This window comes from Cherax quadricarinatus, chromosome 54, assembly GCF_038502225.1.
Source record: "Cherax quadricarinatus isolate ZL_2023a chromosome 54, ASM3850222v1, whole genome shotgun sequence".
NCBI classification, from domain to species: Eukaryota; Metazoa; Arthropoda; class Malacostraca; order Decapoda; family Parastacidae; genus Cherax; species Cherax quadricarinatus.
Window position 1 is genome coordinate 5,690,198 of NC_091345.1, and position 19,970 is coordinate 5,710,167.

Genomic DNA, 19,970 nt, shown 5'->3' on the forward strand with positions numbered 1-19,970 from the left:
AGTGTCTCCTGGTGTCGCAAAATATTTGAAAAAAAAAAAAAAAATAATTTTTTTTCTTATGAAGTGATAGAATCTTTTCCCTATGGTAATGACACCAAAAGTATGAAATTTGATGGAAAACTTACGGAATTACGCTCTCGCGAAGTTAGCAACCTTGGCGATATTTACGAATCGGCGCTTTCATCCACTTTGAGCCCTATTTTCAGCTAATTCCATTGTTCCAGTCGACCAAACTCACAACTATTTCTTTAGAATTCCATCTGTTCTATCAATTGAGTACAAGAAACTGCCCATTAACCAATTTCAACTACCCAATAAAGTGGTCAGCAACTTGCAATTTGACTAATTTCACGCAAATTAAAAATTAAGGCATTTTCAAAATAGGGTCCAGAATGAACAATGCAGACATTCCTGGCTCAAAAATAACATTTTCTTTGTTCATCAGTCACGTCTCCAGGCCCCTCTGATATTACTCTTGCTTTCTATTTTGAATTTTTATTTAAACAAAAAATAGAAGATTTACTGTTATGCAGACTACTGCAATATTGTAATAATTGTATAAATAACATCAACCCATTCATGACTGCATATTAAAATGGCTAGTTGGACATTTATTGGACAATGACATCATTTGTTTAATCTTGAACATTGGCAAAAATCAAACATTTCCCCTACTTTGAGCTCCATTTGAAGGTCCTTTTCATAGTAAAACCAATCAAAATCACCTCTATTTCTATAAATTGTTTTTCATTCTATCAAATGTGACTACGAAAACGAGAATATAACTATAAAAACTACACAAAAATACACCTCAAAGTCGGTGTTTTAATCCAAAAACACGGTCGGAGTTTTTTTTTTTCTCATTATACACTGCATGCTGCAGGATTTTTTTATATGGTGCACACTGACCACACAGACCCATTCTCTCATATGTGGGCCTACCAGCTTTCTTCTGCTTGATTTGAAGCCGCTAGAATTTTTGAGTATACAGTGGACCCTCGACCAGCGATGGCATCGATTAACGATAAATCTGACTAGCGATACATTTTATCGCAAAAATTTTGCCTCACTTAGCGCTGAAAACTCGACCAACACTATTCGTTCCGTCTGAGATGCGTCCACTTCTGGCCAGTGTTTACAAGCCAGCCAGCCACCGCGGTCGCTTCCAAGCATACAATCGGAACATTTCATATCATCACAGCCTTTTTAGTGATTTCACCTGCAAAATAAGTCACCATGGGCCCCAAGAAAGCTTCTAGTGCCAACCCTACAGCAAAAAGGGTGAGAATTACTATGGATATGAAGAAAGAGATCATTGCTAAGTATGAAAGTGGAGTGCATGTCTCCAAGCTGGCCAGGCTGTACACAAAACCCCAATCAACCATCGCTACTATTGTGGCCAAGAAAACGGCAATCAAGGAAGCTGTTCTTGCCAAAGGTGCAACTATGTTTTCGAAACTGAGATCGCAAGTGATAGAAGATGTTGAGAGACTGTTATTGGTATGGATAAACAAAAAACAGATAGCAGGAGATAGCATCTCTCAAGCGATCATATGTGAAAAGGCTAGGAAGTTGCATGACGATTTAATTAGAAAAATGCCAGCAACTAGTGGTGATGTGAGTGAATTTAAGGCCAGCAAAGGTTGGTTTGAGAGATTTAAGAATCGTAGTGGCATACATAGTGTGATAAGGCATGGTGAGGCTGCCAGTTTGGACCAAAAAGCAGCTGAAAAATATGTGCAGGAATTCAAGGAGTACATAGACAGTGAAGGACTGAAACCTGAACAAGTGTTTAATGGTGACACTGACAATGTTGTGAAACACTTTAGGAATGTCATAAAGGAACGGGAGGTACAGGCCTCTAAGGGCAGATATGTTGTGCGACAGAGGTCCAGTGACTCTCAAGCTGGTCCTAGTGGCATTAAAAGAAGAAGGGAAGTAACCCCAAAAAAGGACTTGCCACCTCAAGTCCTAATGGAAGGGGATTCCCCTTCTAAACACTAAGACCATCAACACACTCCCCTCTTCCCATCCCATCAATCATCACCAGATCTTCAATAAAGGTAAGTGTCATGTAACTGTGCATGTCTTCTTCAGTTTGTGTGTATTAAAATTAATATTTCATGTGTTAAAAAAAAAAATTTCAATACTTTTGGGTGTCTTGCACGGATTAATTTGATTTCCATTATTTCTTATGGGGAAAATTAACTTGACTAACGATTATTTTGACTAACGATGAGCTCTCAGGAACAGATTAATAGCGTTAGTAGAGGGTCCACTGTATACAGGTCAAACACACTGGCTCGTAAGATGTATATATATGACCGAAACAGTCAAAGGGTTAAGTAAAGAAGTATAGTATATTGTAAAGTTTAAATATTCCTGTGGTTGTAGCATTTGCCAATTCTTCTTGCAGCTCAATCCAGTGATCTATCACTCTGCAAAGAAATTTTTTTTAAAAGCTCTTTCGGCAGCTCTTTTCTGGTACTTGCGTAAGTTTGCAACGGCAGGGATTCTTGGCCTAAGAGGAAGCCACTGCATTGGCTTACTGCATCCTGGTGCAAGCTTTGCCCATGGCTAAATATAGAGATTTCCTTTTCACACTAATTCTTTCATAACCCTTTTCATGAGTAGGTAAATATTACTGCTGGAAAAAAATTTGTGAGTTAACAGTGACTTTTCAGGTGTCTGTTGAAATTGCCCTCATATATTTCTTGGGGTCCTTTACATACTGTGGTTTCATTAGAGTCCAACAGATGAAAACTGAGTTTTGAATACTAAGATACTTGCTTCTGAGTCAGAGAGAATAGGGGCCTCTGGATTTCCACCTCCCCCAGCTGTGATGTTCTCACTGATAACTAGACCTGGTCAGGTGTACATGCTCAGTACACCTGAGTTACTGTTGAACTGAACAGCAGCACAACAAATGAATAGCACCTGGTGAGTGGAGGCAAACTAGGAGCACAATTGAGTACCTAGATCATACTGCATTCAAAATAGTTATATACAGCCTCTCCTCACTTAGCCGTGTACTCATTTACCAACGACTCGGGCTTGCAATGGGCTTTCTGACCAGTATGCATACCTAAATACACGTAATATATATTACAACTGACTTCCTCTATTCTGTTTATTACAATATACAGTACACTGAAGGATGGGTGTTAATGTTGCAATTTAAAAACTGTAGTGTAAAGCACCCTTCTGGCAAGACAGTGATGGAGTGAATGATGGTGAAGTTTTTCTTTTTCGGGCCACCCTGCCTTGGTGGGAATCGGCCAGTGTGCTAATAATAAAAAAACAGTACACTACTGTATAAACATTTAAAAGTATACTAAAAATGTTACAAATGGTGCAAAGGTGACATTAAAACAATATCAAAGATGGATGACACAAATCTTCTACCCTTATAGTATGCTCCTTGCTTAGTGACGAATTCGTTTGCCGATGTGGTCTTAGGAACGGAACTCCATCATTAAGTGAGGTGAGGCTGTACATCACTTTACATAAAAGCTAGAGTAAAACTAAAAATGCTTCACTGAAGACTTACAGGGTACAGCCAGCACTCCAGACATCGACCTTAAACCCAGGAAACACTCTTGTTCCACCAGCTACTTCTGGAGGCTGGAAAAGGGGTGAACCTTGACTAGTGGTTATCTCATCACTTCCTGTTGTTATATCCAGTTGCTGCAAAGGAAAATGAAAGGTTCTCTAGATTATTATTATTGTTATTATTATTATCATTATTATTTATTTTTTATTATCACACTGGCCGATTCCCACCAAGGCAGGGTGGCCCGAAAAAGAAAAACTTTCACCATCATTCACTCCACCACTGTCTTGCCAGAAGGGTGCTTTACACTACAGTTTTTAAACTGCAACATTAACACCCCTCCTTCAGAGTGCAGGCACTGTACTTCCCATCTCCAGGACTCAAGTCCAGCCTGCCGGTTTCCCTGAACTCCTTCATAAATGTTACTTTGCTCACACTCCAACAGCACGTCAAGTATTAAAAACCATTTGTCTCCATTCACTCCTATCAAACACGCTCACGCATGCCTGCTGGAAGTCCAAGCCCCTCGCACACAAAACCTCCTTTACCCCCTCCCTCCAACCTTTCCTAGGCCGACCCCTACCCCGCCTTCCTTCCACTACAGACTGATACACTCTTGAAGTCACTCTGTTTCGCTCCATTCTCTCTACATGTCCGAACCACCTCAACAACCCTTCCTCAGCCCTCTGGACAACAGTTTTGGTAATCCCGCACCTCCTCCTAACTTCCAAACTATTCTCTGCATTATATTCACACCACACATTGCCCTCAGACACGACATCTCCACTGCCTCCAGCCTTCTCCTCACTGCAACATTCATCACCCATGCTTCACACCCATATAAGAGCGTTGGTAAAACTATACTCTCATACATTCCCCTCTTTGCCTCCAAGGACAAAGTTCTTTGTCTCCACAGACTCCTAAGTGCACCACTCACCCTTTTCCCCTCATCAATTCTATGATTCACCTCATCCTTCACAGACCCATCCGCTGACACGTCCACTCCCAAATATCTGAATACATTCACCTCCTCCATACTCTCTCCCTCCAATCTGATATCCAATCTTTCATCACCTAATCTTTTTTGTTATCCTCATAACCTTACTCTTTCCTGTATTCACTTTTAATTTTCTTCTTTTGCACACCCTACTAAATTCATCCACCAATCTCTGCAACTTCTCTTCAGAATCTCCCAAGAGCACAGTGTCATCAGCAAAGAGCAACTGTGACAACTCCCACTTTATGTGTGGTTCTTTATCTTTTAACTCCACGCCTCTTGCCAAGACCCTCGCATTTACTTCTCTTACAACCCCATCTATAAATATATTAAACAACCACGGTGACATCACACATCCTTGTCTAAGGCCTACTTTTACTGGGAAATAATTTCCCTCTTTCCTACATACTCTAACTTGAGCCTCACTATCCTCGTAAAAACTCTTCACTGCTTTCAGTAACCTACCTCCTACACCATACACCTGCAACATCTGCCACATTGCCCCCCTATCCACCCTGTCATACGCCTTTTCCAAATCCATAAATGCCACAAAGACCTCTTTAGCCTTATCTAAATACTGTTCACTTATGTTTCACTGTAAACACCTGGTCCACACACCCCCTACCTTTCCTAAAGCCTCCTTGTTCATCTGCTATCCTATTCTCCGTCTTACTCTTAATTCTTTCAATAATAACTCTACCATACACTTTACCAGGTATACTCAACAGACTTATCCCCCTATAATTTTTGCACTCTCTTTTGTCCCCTTTGCCTTTATACAAAGGAACTATGCATGCTCTCTGCCAATCCCTAGGTACCTTACCCTCTTCCATACATTTATTAAATAATTGCACCAACCACTCCAAAACTATATCCCCACCTGCTTTTAATATTTCTATCTTTATCCCATCAATCCCGGCTGCCTTACCCCCTTTCATTTTACCTACTGCCTCACAAACTTCCCCCACACTCACAACTGGCTCTTCCTCACTCCTACAAGATGTTATTCCTCCTTGCCCTATACACGAAATCACAGCTTCCCTATCTTCATCAACATTTAACAATTCCTCAAAATATTCCCTCCATCTTCCCAATACCTCTCCAATAACTCTCCATTTAATAACTCTTCTCTCCTATTTTTAACTGACAAATCCATTTGTTCTCTATGCTTCCTTAACTTGTTAATCTCACTCCAAAACTTTTTCTTATTTTCAACAAAATTTGTTGATAACATCTCACCCACTCTCTCATTTGCTCTCTTTTTACATTGCTTCACCACTCTCTTAACCTCTCTCTTTTTCTCCATATACTCTTCCCTCCTTGCATTACTTCTACTTTGTAAAAACTTCTCATTATTATTACTGCATTATTATGATCATGAGAGAAAGGCTATGCCTGAAAAATGTAATGTAAATATATCTGTGCATGTCGCAAGAGGCGACTAAAATGCCAGGAGTAAGGGGCTAGTAACCTCTTCTCCTGTGTAAATTTACTAAATTTAAAAAGGAAAGCTTTTGTTTTTCTTTTGAGGTCACCCTGCCTCAGTGGGATACTACTGGTTCGTTGAAATAAAAAATGTATGCTTGTACAACTGTATGGAAATTTGTTAGTACATATTGTTTTGCAAATACATACAGTGAATTTATGTTAAGAATGATTAGTTTTTGTTACTGTATGCACCACACTTAATATCTATGCATAACATAATGCCTATAATTGTTAGGTAACATATATTATGTGGTTCTTCAACCTTAAATAGCCAAAATATTGATCATGAGATTTCAATAATACCATATAAGGAACTAAACAAACTCAGATTTGTGAACAGGGAATCAACAATCTGGTTTCAGAAATGGGTAAAAAGTTAAATATGGCTGGCTAGTGTAGTCAGCTTAGGAGCTGAATACAATGGAAGTACAGAAGCCACCAAACATAGTTTAAAACACTCACACAAACTAAGTAGCATTTACCTGATTCTTCCATTAATTCTTCCAGATGGATACTTTGTCAATATTATTGATAATTATAATATGCACTAGCCTAAAGGCATAGCATTATCACCCATCACCTATAAAGCTGCTCATTTTAATGCTCTTTGTACACACATACAAAATATTTCATACCAAAAATTACAAAATGGCAAAGATGCCAACATTAATTGTAATATTTCCTTTTCCACTTTCTTAACACTGGCAACAACTTATCAAATTTTTTAAAAAAGTTCACATTTTGTAATGTTTCTTGCAATTGTGCAAGCCTCTCCAGACATACCCATAAAATGAAAAAAATGTCATGAACACTTACTGATGTTGAAGAATATCCCACATGTAGACAGGAAAATACCATTTGAAAAGAAATTAAATATTTCAGCTCCCATCAACAGTATACTGCTGTTGAGAGCCTCAGGTGGTGGTGATGGTGGGGTGAAGTAGCAAACACTAAAAGCAGGGCAAGGCTACAACTGCTGTTGTTTTGTCTATATGTGGGAACCCTTCAGCACATGCCCATAAATTTACTTCATACATCTTAAATCAAAGACACATAGACAGAGTAAGCCTTTCTCAATGAGAGCTACATCTATATTATTATCAATGGCAATGTAATAAAGCTCTTGCTAACCAAAACAGCATTTTAAATAAAGGCTTAATGTCAGTGTGTCATCTTACTGCCTATCTTTCTTATATCCTGCTATCATTGTAAGTACACTTCCCATGTAAAGGAAGTAAAGGAGGGCCCCGCATATACAGCTCCCTCTTTGTTGGTGTTCCATGTTTTTGTTGGTTTTCGACTGAGGCACTTCATTATGTCCAGTGCTCTTACCACTTTTCTGCCATTTATGTATAACACCTGTGTACAACAGTTGTTTAAGGTACGTATTGCATGTACTGTATATTTTACTTGTTTATGTAATGAGCACTTAATAAATGATAGTGTAAACATGTTATCAGGCATTTCAGATGCAACTCTAATGAAAAAACACTCTTTTTCCACCACCAGCAATTTTTGCTTACTGTACACGGCCGAGAACCTCGAAGCCATACAAATGGGACCCTCCTGTACCTCTTTTTAAAGAAAAAATGGGGTGGGGATATTGCAATTTGGAGGAGCATCTGAGCTGTAATGTTGGCTCACCATGGGCAAGACAATGATGGAGTAAGTGGTGGTGAAAGTGTGTCTTGTTTTCTGGGTCACCCTACATTGGTGGGGAAGAGCCTGTGGGTTAAAAAAAATAACTGAAGCAAGCTGAAGCTATGGCTCACTCACCTCAGCCACACCAAAATCTGAAATCTTGAGACTGCTGTCAGTGCTGAGGAGAAGGTTACCAGGCTTGATGTCTTTATGTACAACACCTCTACTATGTAGGTACTCCAGCCCCTCAACAAGCTGCACAAAGTACCTGCCAGAAAACACACATTCTACTTAAGTTCCACAAAATATATAGACTATAGATTGTAAAAATTATAGAGGAATAAGTTTACTGAGTATACCAGGAAAAGTGCATGGTAGGGTTATAATTGAAAGAATTAGAGGTAAGACAGAATGTAGGATTGCAGATGAGCAAGGAGGTTTCAGAGTGGGTAGGGGATGTGTAGAGCAAGTGTTTACATTGAAGCATATATGTGTACAGTATTTAAAGGTAGGGAAGTTTTTATTGCATTTATGGATTTAGAAAAGGCATATGATAGAGTGGATAGGGGAGCAATGTTGCAGATGTAACAAGTATATGGAATAGGTGGTAAGTTACTAAATGCTGTAAAGAGTTTTTATGAGGATAGTGAGGCTCAGGTTAGGGTGTGTAGAAAAGAGGGAGACTACTTCCCAGTAAAAGTAGGTCTTAGACAGGGATGTGTAATGTCACCATGGTTGTTTAATATATTTATAGATGGGGTCGTAAAAGAAGTAAATGCTAGGGTGTTCGGGAGAGGGGTGGGATTAAATTATGGGGAATCAAATACAAAATGGGAATTGGCACAGTTGCTTTTTGCTGATGATACTGTGCTCATGGGAGATTCTAAAGAAAAATTGCAAAGGTTAGTGGATGAGTTTGGGAGTGTGTGTAAAGGTAGAAAGTTGAAAGTGAACATAGAAAACAGTAAGGTGATGAGGGTATCAAATGATTTAGATAAAGAAAAATTGGATATCAAATTGGGGAGGAGGAGTATGGAAGTAGTGAATGTTTTCAGATACTTGGGAGTTGACGTGTCAGCGGATGGATTTATGAAGGATGAGGTTAATCATAGAATTGATGAGGGAAAAAAGGTGAGTGGTGCGTTGAGGTATATGTGGAGTCAAAAAACGTTATCTATGGAGGCAAAGAAGGGAATGTATGAAAGTATAGTAGTACCAACACTCTTATATGGGTGTGAAGCTTGGGTTGTGAATGCAGCCGAGGAGGTGGTTGGAGGCAGTGGAGATGTCCTGTCTAAGGGCAATGTGTGGTGTAAATATTATGCAGAAAATTCGGAGTGTGGAAATTAGGAGAAGGTGTGGAGTTAATAAAAGTATTAGTCAGAGGGCTGAAGAGGGGTTGTTGAGGTGGTTTGGTCATTTAGAGAGAATGGATCAAAGTAGAATGACATGGAGAGCGTATAAATCTGCAGGGGAAGGAAGGCGGGGTAGGGGTCGTCCTCGAAAAGGTTGGAAGGAAGGGGTAAGGGAGGTTTTGTGGGTGAGGGGCTTGGACTTCCAGGAGGCATGCATGAGCGTGTTCGATAGGAGTGAATGGAAACGAATGGTATTTGGGACCTGACGATCTGTTGGAGTGTGAGCAGGGTAATATTTAGTGAAGGGATTCAGGGAAACTGGTTATTTTTATATAGCCGGACTTGAGTCCTGGAAATGGGAAGTACAGTGCCTGCACTCTAAAGGAGGGGTTTGGGATATTAGCAGTTTGGAGGGATATGTTGTGTATTTTTATACGTATATGCTTCTAGACTGTTTTATTCTGAGCACCTCTGCAAAAACAGTGATAATGTGCGAGTGTGGTGAAAGTGTTGAATGATGATGAAAGTATTTTCTTTTTGGGGATTTTCTTTCTTTTTTGGGTCACCCTGCCTCGGTGGGAGACGGCCGACTTGTTGAAAAAAAAAAAAAAAAAAAAAAAAATGCTTCTAAACTGTTGTGTCCTGAGCACCTCTGCAAAAACAGTGATTATGTGTGAGTGAGGTGAAAGTGTTGAATGATGATGAAAGTATTTTCTTTTTGGGGATTTTCTTTCTTTTTTGGGTCACCCTGCCTCAGTGGGAGACGGCCGACTTGTTAAAAAAAAAAAAAGCTTTGAACATAAGAACATAAGAAAGGAGGAACACTGCAGCAGGCCTGTTGGCCCATACAAGGCAGGTCCTTCACAATCCATCCCACTAACAAAATATTTGCCCAACCCAATTTTCAGTGCTGCATAAGAAATAAGCTTTGATAATTCTTTTTACTCATGTGCAAGTCCCACTCAAATCCAACCCCTCTCACCCATGTTTTCTAAAACCTAAATTTGAAACTACCCAAGGTTTTAGCTTCAATAACCCTACTAGGTAGACAGTGTGGTATAAACACTGATCAATGAAGAGGTAAATCCCCTATGGATGGAAATTTAAAAACAGAGATTGGCCTGTAGAGTCTGGACCCAAAGATTCTCTTTAGTAGATCTTATGTGATCTAAGTTTGGTGGAAGTGATGGAGGAGGAGGAGGAAGAGGTGATGAGATGGAGGTGGAGATGGTGGAGGTGGAGGTGAAGATGGCAGAGGTGGAGATGGTGGATGAGGTGGAGGTGGAGGTGGAAGTGGAGATGGTGAATGAGGTGGAGGTGGATTTGATATAGGTAGAGGATGATGATTAGGTATAGGTAGAGGAGACAGAAGAAGGAAGAAGAGGAGATGAGGTGGTGGTGGCTGAAGAGAAAGGGGAAGAAACAGAGTTGTGGAGAGGCAGCAAACAGAAAATGCAGTGTGGGGTTAGCAAAATTGAGCGGGCATTGGCAAGAAAAAAAAAGCCTACAAAGAGTTTGCCTCATCAAATATTTATCCTAATTATCATATATAGTGTTGAGAACCTAATATCTTTTGGTACTGATCAGGAAAAAACTACAAGGTACAGTGGAACCTTGGTATACGACCAGCTCCCTACTCGAAAAAATCTCGGCACTCGGCCAAACAAATACAACCTGCCAGAACTTCGCAGTAAACCATTTCATGTTTCTTCACATTTTTTGATATTAATTGTATAAATAAGTCACCATGGGGCCTACAAAGATTAATGATAACAGCCAACCAAACAGAAAATTGGTTGGGAAGAACTTGTTCGATATTCAAACGGAGTGGCACTCGAACAGTCTCCTGGAATGAATTAAGGTCGCATACCGAGGTTCCACTGTATAACCATACATTAAATATAATTGGAGTCAGTGAAATGTAAGTGGTTTTTAGGACTGAACAAGGCATTCAGGAAAATCAGTTAGCTAGACTTGAGTCTTGGTGGTGGGAAGTACAGTGCCTGTACTCTGCAAGTGGGTTGGGGATGTTGCAGTTTATAGGGGTATTTGAGTTCTGACGTCTGCATACATCTGGTATAACTGCTGTTGAATGAATGATGGCGAGCATTTCCTTTTTTGGGGTCAATCTACTTAGGTGAGAAATGGCAGTTGTGGTAAAATGGATCAGTATGCTTAGATATTTGACCTTGTGATATATATAGGGTGTTTCACTCACAGGAGGGCTCCATCCAAGTTGGTACTCCCATAGTTGCAACAGTTTTGTTTGTATAACATGTCTGTAATAAACAATAACTTGGGGACTCCTACTCGCAGGAGGCCCCAAGTTATTGTTTACTACAGACATAGTATACAAATAAGATGATTGCAACTACAGTAGTACCAACTCGGGATCTCCCACGAGTGAAACACCCTGTATGACATTAAACAGTGTGTTCAAAAATATATGTAATCAAGATATACAAAGCATACGGAAATGACACAGATCACATCAAGGAAAAGAGGCATGGATGGCAAAACAGGTGATGAACAAAAAAGAATGCTACATAAAAAATAATACGGTGAAAATAGGATATAAAACCAGAATGCTTTCATGTGCTTACACACCAGAGCTAAGGGAAATGTCCTACGAAGAGAGGTTAATGAAAATCGTCCTGATGATACTGGAGGACAGGAGAGTCAGGGAGACATGATAATGACATACAAATTACTGTGTGGAATAGACAAGGTGGACAGAGACAGGATGTTCCAGAGATGGGACACAGAAACAAGGGGTCACAATTGGAAGCTGAAGACTCAGATGCATCAAAGGGATGTTAGGAAGTATTTCTTCAGCCACAGAGTTGTTAGGAAGTGGAATAGTCTGACAAGTGATGTAGTGGAGACAGGAACCATACATAGTTTTAGGACAAGGTATGATAAAGCTCATGGAGCAGGGAGAGGGAGAACCCAGTAGCGGTCAGTGAAGAGGCGGGGCCAGGAACTGAGTCTCGACCCCTGCAACCACAATTAGGCAAGTACACACAGATCTTCAGAGGAATGATTGCTCTGAAGATGGAGGTGTGCAAGCACATGACAGTGCTCAGGTTTTATTCCCTATTTTCACTGTGGTATTTTTACATGTTTGGAATCACGCATTTCACTGTAATTTCTTCCACAAGGAATACTATATTTACAGAACATATCAGTAAGAAAATGCCTGTATAACACATGCAGTAAAATAATCACTTTACTTATGGGGCAAGCAATAAATCATAGCTGTCATACAGCACTTGGGAAATGGGAGACAATCAAACCTAATCCAAGAAAGGGAAGTGACAACAAAGAATAACAAGGCACAATACCATGACTGGAACAATACACAAATAACCCGCAAACAGGTGTGACTAGTAAATGGTCCAAGTTGGGCCAAAACATCACAGTTTCAGACTCCTATGTGCGGGTTATTTGTATAATGCAGTGTCAACATCTTGAGAGGTGGTGAGAGTGAATGGTGACCGGCATCACATTAACTCAGCTTCGGTGAGTGGAGTGCATGATGATAATCACGATGAACCATACTGGTGAGGAAGAGTCTAGTCACTCTGGCTCTGAGAAAAAGTCTAGTCACTAGCTCTTGAGGAAGTCTAGGCACACTGACTGAGAAAGAGTCTAACTACTGAGACAGAAGATGTATATGAATGGACAATGTATTTGATCCATAAATCAGAATCAACCCACTAAACTGCTAACACACACAACTTAGAAAATACTAAACAAAAAAGGTTTAGTTTGTTACATATTAAAACAAACTATACACAAATCAACAGAACTACACCCAACAATCAGTACTAAACTGAACTCACACCAATGGAAAACAATGTTTTACTGTTAAGTAAAAAAAATATCACATAAAAAGACAATACAAGAGGTTAAAATAAGTAACAATGTAGATAAAAGAATATTCAAGTGATTGTTGTATAACAATGTAGACAAAAGAATATTCAAGTGATTGTTGTAAAATGCATTTCCTACCACACTCACATGTGAGCTTGCCAGATTGGAAATTTTTTATCCTTGGCTCTATCCAGCATTTCTTGGAGCCCAGTAACACAGAATTCCATGACCATATATATCTGAAAGCAGAAACCCGAGTTAGCTTTAACAAACGGCATTTCAAAGAAATATTAATCATAAAACAAGCTAGCTTCAGCAAAATTATTTTAACCCTTTCACTGTCTACCACATAGACAGTCAGATTCAGGTTCTTTAATTTTTATTACTTCAGCATTTATTGTTATGGCTTAATTATATGCAGTACAATAAACTTAGGCTGTTTATTCATCAATCTAGGATCAACCTGAATCCAATAAAGACAGTTTAAGTTCAACCTAGATACCAATACCAGACTGAACTTTAATAATGTTAGGTCATTACATTGTACAATAAATGTACTGTACTCGGGAAATTAATATGGTACAGTCAATACAACTGTTCAAAGACAATGAAACAATGATTTTGAACCACTCCTGTACAACAAAATTCTTTGGTAAAGTGCTACTAAACTGATTTTGCTTCTGAATACACTTCATGTGTTGGGGTGTAAAATTTAACAGCAATGAGAATAATTACTATCCTGATTATTCAACCTGAAGAGTAAAAGGGTATAAAAGTAGAACCAAAAACTTGGAAGGAGGAACGGGAGAAGAACAAATATAAAATTAGAGTTGATTTTATTAGCAAGATAAAGAGAACACATACCTGTTCACATTTTGTCACTAACAATCCTGTTATGCTTATTTTATCTGTTTTATAAAAACTGAGAAATTTTTTAATACTGAATCCATCTTAATCATCAACTTGTAAAATGAAAAATCCACAATTCATTACATATTTTTATCATGTAAGTATAAAACCCCAACACATGCACAATGTTTCATGTATTGTACAGGTACAGAAATACAAACACATTTTGTAAAAAAAAAAAAGAAGGGAAAGATGTTATCTCATAAGTATCAACTTTCTAAAAAAATATTCACTCATTTTTTAAAGGAAAAAAACAAGAGACCACACATACACCCAACTACCACATCCAAAACAAACAAATAAATACATTTAATAAAAAGATAAATCCCTTATCTACTTACCTTGGCTGAGCTACACCAGCCATCCAGTGTTGCTCATGGACATCTCTGTTATTACACTCTTAAACCGGTACCTACACAAACTTACACCCAAGCGCTGAATTGGGCATGACAAATTTACACAACACTCAGGTTCAAATTAGACCCCACATGACTCAATTTATGTCATCAGAACATATTACTCTAGATCTGGCAAATTTATTTCCACCCAGAAAATAAAAACTTAGTTCCACTGATGCAAAAAGATGTACTGTATTTAGATTCATTTTGACAGTCAGGGGACAGAGATGCACTGTCTACATATCAATATTATTGTAGACAACAGTGACAATGGCAACAATTATGATATGTATATATAAAATACATAGTAATCCCTTGCTTTATGTGAGTTCACTGAACATAAATTCATTTTCATACAATAATAAATTATACTAGTATTTCCCTATGTGCTATATAAATTTATCCTATGCTTAAAGTGGGATTCAAAAAATTCCTAAAATGAAGAAGTAGGCAAGGATTACCCAAGTGAGATTACAATAGCTGCCATGACCCTGGAACATATCTACTGCATTAAGATAGGGACACCTATACAGTAGGGCCCCGCCTAACGGCGTTCCGCTAATACTGCAATTTCAAATTATGACCAAAATTTGCTATATGGCAAACAGTCTTTCAAATATGGCGCACCCCACCCGGTTTGTTTACATTCACCGTGAGCACATCTGTTATGTCTGGAAACTTTCCAAATTTCAAGTGTTTTAAAGTTATTGTGTATTTTATATGTACTCTGCTAGGTAGTAGGTTGGTAGACAGCAACCGCCCAGGGAGGTACTACCGTTCTGCCAAGTGAGTGTGAAACGAAAGCCTGTAATTGTTTTACATGATGGTAGGATTGCTGGTGTCTTTTGTCTGTCTCATAAACATGCAAGATTTTAGGTACATTTTGCTACTTCTACTTACACTTAGGTCACACTACACATAATATACAAGCATATATATATACACACCCCTCTGGGTTTTCTGCTATTTTCTTTCTAGTTCTTGTTTATTTCCTCTTATCTCCATGGGGAAGTGGAACAGAATTCTTCCTCCATAAGCCATGCGTGTCGTAAGAGGCGACTGAAATGCCGGGAGCAAGGGGCTGGTAACCCTTTCTCCTGTATATATTACTAAATTTGAAAGGAGAAACTTTTGTTTTTCCTTTTGGGCCACCCCACCTCAGTGGGATACGGCCGGTGTGTTGAAAGAAAGAAAGATATGTACTCTGATAATTATGCTTATGTGTACCTGTACCTAAATATACTTACACACTGTGCTGGCATGCAGGTACACATTAAAATCACTAAGAGTCTCTCTACTTATGACGCCATAGTAACATGCACTGCGTATATAATAATAATCTCTCTCAGGCACATTAAACGTCTTGTTTTGCGTTAATATAGACATTTTCATTAATCCATCTATGATATTTTCTTCATCCCTGATCAGAAAGTCTGTCATCTGAGCTATTTTTAACAATTTTGAAAAAACTCATAAAAAAAAAATTAAGCACAACACTTATATAACCCATCTAGTACTTCTCAGCAGTATTTAGATTTGATCTTTTTTATATGAAACAAGTATAACTTGACAAACAATCAAGAGTCTATTAGAACTAGCCCATCCCAATCTAATTTTTCTGAAATGTTGATTGTCTGTGAAGGTACACGCATACAGGCAGTCAACGGTCATGTTTCCATGATGGATTGCAATTTAAATGTTGAAAAATTTTCATGGACATTAATATGCAACTTCCCAGTAACAAACAACTTTCATGTTACAGTACCAGAAAATATTTTATCTACATGTATATGAAACTCACAATGGATGTGTCAAACACAGTATGCAAAATAACTGTTAAACCTCCACATTTTAAAAAGAAGTAATTGTTAAGCAACCTGAACTAAGGTGGAGGAACAACAGAGATATTGTAGTGAATTTGGCAACGTTTGATAAATAGTTGCATACTTACACAATAATTTTAATTCCAAATGAAGACATATACAGTACCATGCTTTGTACTTCTTGTTAATAGGAAATGAGAGATAGTAGACTACATAATATCTCTCCACTCATTCAGCTCCGACACAAACTGGCATTTGATCTATATCAACAATATAAATGTTAAAGTTGAAGCAAATACAGTACACTGAATCACTCCATACTTCTTACTTTGCCCTTTTCGTCATTGTGGTATACATGAAATAAACTAATAACATTGCGGTGTTTCAGTCTTCGTAGCAATCTTATCTCGCGCTGAACATTCTGATCTCCATTCGGAATCCTCCTCAGAGTTTTGCGTTTCATAATCTTGACTGCTCTTCGCTGGAGGGTGTCTGAATCCAGGCATTCTTTGACCTTGCCGTAGCTTCCCTCTCCCAACTTGTCACCCATAACATACTTGCCAACCAACTGATGGGAGAAAAAGAAGGAAAATATACAGTACTGTACTCTATACATGACAATTTAATGGTTCTTTAACAAAGTAAACCAACACAATTCCCTAAAAACTAAAACTGAAGTTAAGTGCGAGATCTTTTAACAAACAAAAATATTTGAGCAACAATAGAGAAAATACATTTAACTTATTATGTATCCAGCCCTCGTCTAATAGTACAGGAAATTCCCAACTTTCAAATGAGTTGCATTCTCAATGTTTCAACTTACAAACGAGTACTATGTAACCCTGAACCTAATGGTCTATAAAAAAAAAAATAATGGTACAGAGGATAATTATGTACCACTCAAATGTTTATAACTGCTGATCTACATTTACATAATTGAGTTACATAATAATTTTCTCAATATTTAATTTTGATATATTTTAAGTGTCAATCATTGTAACTATAATAAAAATAATAGTTTATTTCAATCTTACAACAAAGATGTATGCAATAAACTAAAGAACAATGGTAAGCATGACATTTTTTGTAAATTTAGACCAGGATTAAGATTACTAACACTAAAGATCCACATGATTGTAAAGTTATGATTATGAGTCTAATATTGACTGGAAGTTAAAAATCTATAATAGTTAACATATAACTGCAATTAGCACATTGAATAGTGCTTTATGAAATAGCAAAAAGGTTAGTTACAATTAGATAATGTTCAATAAATTTACTGCAAGATAGATTAAAACAGCATTAGGCACACATTATACACAGTATTTGTTTTGGCCTAACTTTGAATTTAGAAAGTGTGTTGCAATTTTTTTAGTTTGTCTATTAAAGTATTCCACATTTCTGGGCCTTTAATTTGTATCACATTTCTATACATGTTCAACTGAACACAAGGATATCAGAAAGGCATTTATTTCTGGTGTGATGTGTGTGTGTTCTGCTACAATTTTCCAGGACTTATCTTCAATCAGCAACACAATTAGTACAGTGAAGCATTAAGAACATGTGAAGCAAACAGTAGTATGCATAAATGACATTTATATTTAGTAGTTTTATGTATTTTAATGGGGACATAGCGAGTTGCCTATAATTACAGTTTCTGATTGTTCCAAAAACTGCCTTCTGTTGGGATATACAGTGGACCCCCGCTTAACGATCACCTCCCAATGCGACCAATTATGTAAGTGTATTTATGTAAGTGCGTTTGTACATGTATGTTTGGGGGTCTGAAATGGACTAATCTACTTCACAATATTCCTTATGGGAACAAATTCGGTCAGTACTGGCACCTGAACATACTTCTGGAATGAAAAAATATCGTTAACCGGGAGTCCACTGTAATTGGTTAGAGTTAAGTTGCTGAAGTGAATCCCCAGGCACAGATCCTATATTTAAGGCATGGGTAAATGAGTGAAAAGTAGAGTAATGAGGGCTGTGGAACATAATAGCAAAATTTGGAGAGATCTCTAGTCTTAGAGATTTTTGTTGATATGCATTGGATTTTATTTTTTTTTTTTTCAACAAGTCGGCTGTATCCCACAGAGGCAGGGTGACCCAAAAAGAAAGAAAATCCCCAAAAAGAAAATACTTTCATCATCATTCAACACTTTCACCTCATACATAATCGCTGTTTTTGCAGAGGCGCCCAGATACAACAGTTTAGAAGCATATATGTATAAAGATATATAACATATCCCTCCAAACTGTCAATATCCAAAACCCCTCCTTTAAAGTGCAGGCACTGTACTTCCCATTTCCAGTACTCAAGTCTGGCTATATAAAAATAACCAGTTTCCCTGAATCCCTTCACTAAATATTACCCTGCTCACACTCCAACAGATTGTCAGGTCCCAAAAACCATTCGTCTCCATTCACTCCTATCTAACAATCTCACGCACGCTTGCTGGGAGTCCAAGCCCCTCACTCACAAAACCTCCTTTACCCCCTCCCTCCAACTTATTCGAGGACGACCCCTACCCCACCTTCCTTCCCCTACAGATTTATACACTCTCCATATCTTTCTACTTTGATCCATTCTCTCTAAATGACCAAACCACCTCAACAACCCCTCTTCAGCCCTCTGACTAATACTTTTATTAACTCCACACCTTCTCCTAATTTCCACACTCCAAATTTTCTGCATAATATTTACACCGTGCATTGCCCTTAGACAGGACATCTCCACTGCCTCCAACTGCCTCCTCACTGCAGCATTTACAACCCAAGCTCCACACCCATATAAGAGAGTTGGTACCACTATACTTTCATACATTCCCTTCTTTGCCTCCATAGATAACGTTTTTTATCTCCACATATACCTCAATGCACCACTCACCTTTTTTCCTGCATCAATTCTATGGTTAACCGCATCCTTCATAAACCCATCCGCTGACACGGCAACTCCCAAATATCTGAAAACATTCACTTCTTCCATACTCCCTCTCTCTATATGACATGAACATTAACCCTGTCAGGGTCCAGAGGCCAAATTTTAAAGAGTGCATCAGGGTCCAAGAATTTAAAAAAAAAAAATTTTGCTATTTTTTCTTTTTAAATGGTAGAGAATCTTTTTCTGAAGGTAATAAAACAAAAAGTATGAAATTTGATGGAAAATTGACGAAATTATGCTCTTGCGAATTTTGATGTGTCAGCGATATTTACGAATCGGTGATTTTGCCAACTTTGACTCCCATTTTATGCCAATTACATTATTCCAGTCGACCAAATTCTTACCTATTTCACTAGTATTACTTCTATTCTATCGATTGAACACAATTAATCGCCCAGTCAACTGTTTCAACTACAAAATAAAGTGATCGGAAATTGGTAACTTGGCCAATTTAACGCAAAGTTCAAAATATTCCAGTTTCAAAATAGGGTCCAGAATAAACAATGCAGGCATTCCTGGCACTAAACTAACATTTCCTCTGTTCATTAGTTATGTTTTCAGGCTTTACAAATGAATACCATTTTGATTTTTTATTCACATAATGAATTTTTATTCAAACCAAAAAAATTGAAGATTTACTGTTATGCAATATTGTAATAATTGTATAAATATCATCACCACATTTGTGAACGTATAATAGACCCACCAACTGGCGTGTATTAGACGTGTGAGGTCGTTTGTTTACTCTTGAACATCGACAAAAATTTAACATTTCCGCTACTTTGAGCTCAGTTTCAAGCCATTTCCAGTTCTAAAACCAATCAAAATCATCTCTATTTCTGTAATATATCTTCCATTCTATCAAATGAGACCAAGAAATCGCAAATACAACTATAAAAAACATACAAAAAAATACTGCAAAGTCGCTGTTTTAATCGAAAATCACGGTCTCAGTTTTTTTTCTCTCATTATACACTGTGTGC

The 19,970-nt window shown here is 38.0% G+C and overlaps 1 protein-coding gene across 2 annotated transcripts in view; it reads right to left on the reverse strand.

Moving 5' to 3' along the window:
* LOC128699137 (serine/threonine-protein kinase stk11-like) overlaps positions 1-19,970 on the reverse strand; it is a 40,563-nt gene that overhangs the window by 10,945 nt on the left and 9,648 nt on the right. For both annotated transcript variants that reach the window (XM_070096561.1, XM_053791679.2), the window contains exons 2-5: positions 16,369-16,608; positions 13,058-13,149; positions 7,815-7,947; positions 3,551-3,687 (exon numbers count right to left, since the gene is read on the reverse strand). In XM_070096561.1, the coding sequence (XP_069952662.1) occupies positions 3,551-3,687; positions 7,815-7,947; positions 13,058-13,149; positions 16,369-16,608 (602 nt within the window). The remainder of the gene's footprint in view (positions 1-3,550; positions 3,688-7,814; positions 7,948-13,057; positions 13,150-16,368; positions 16,609-19,970) is intronic.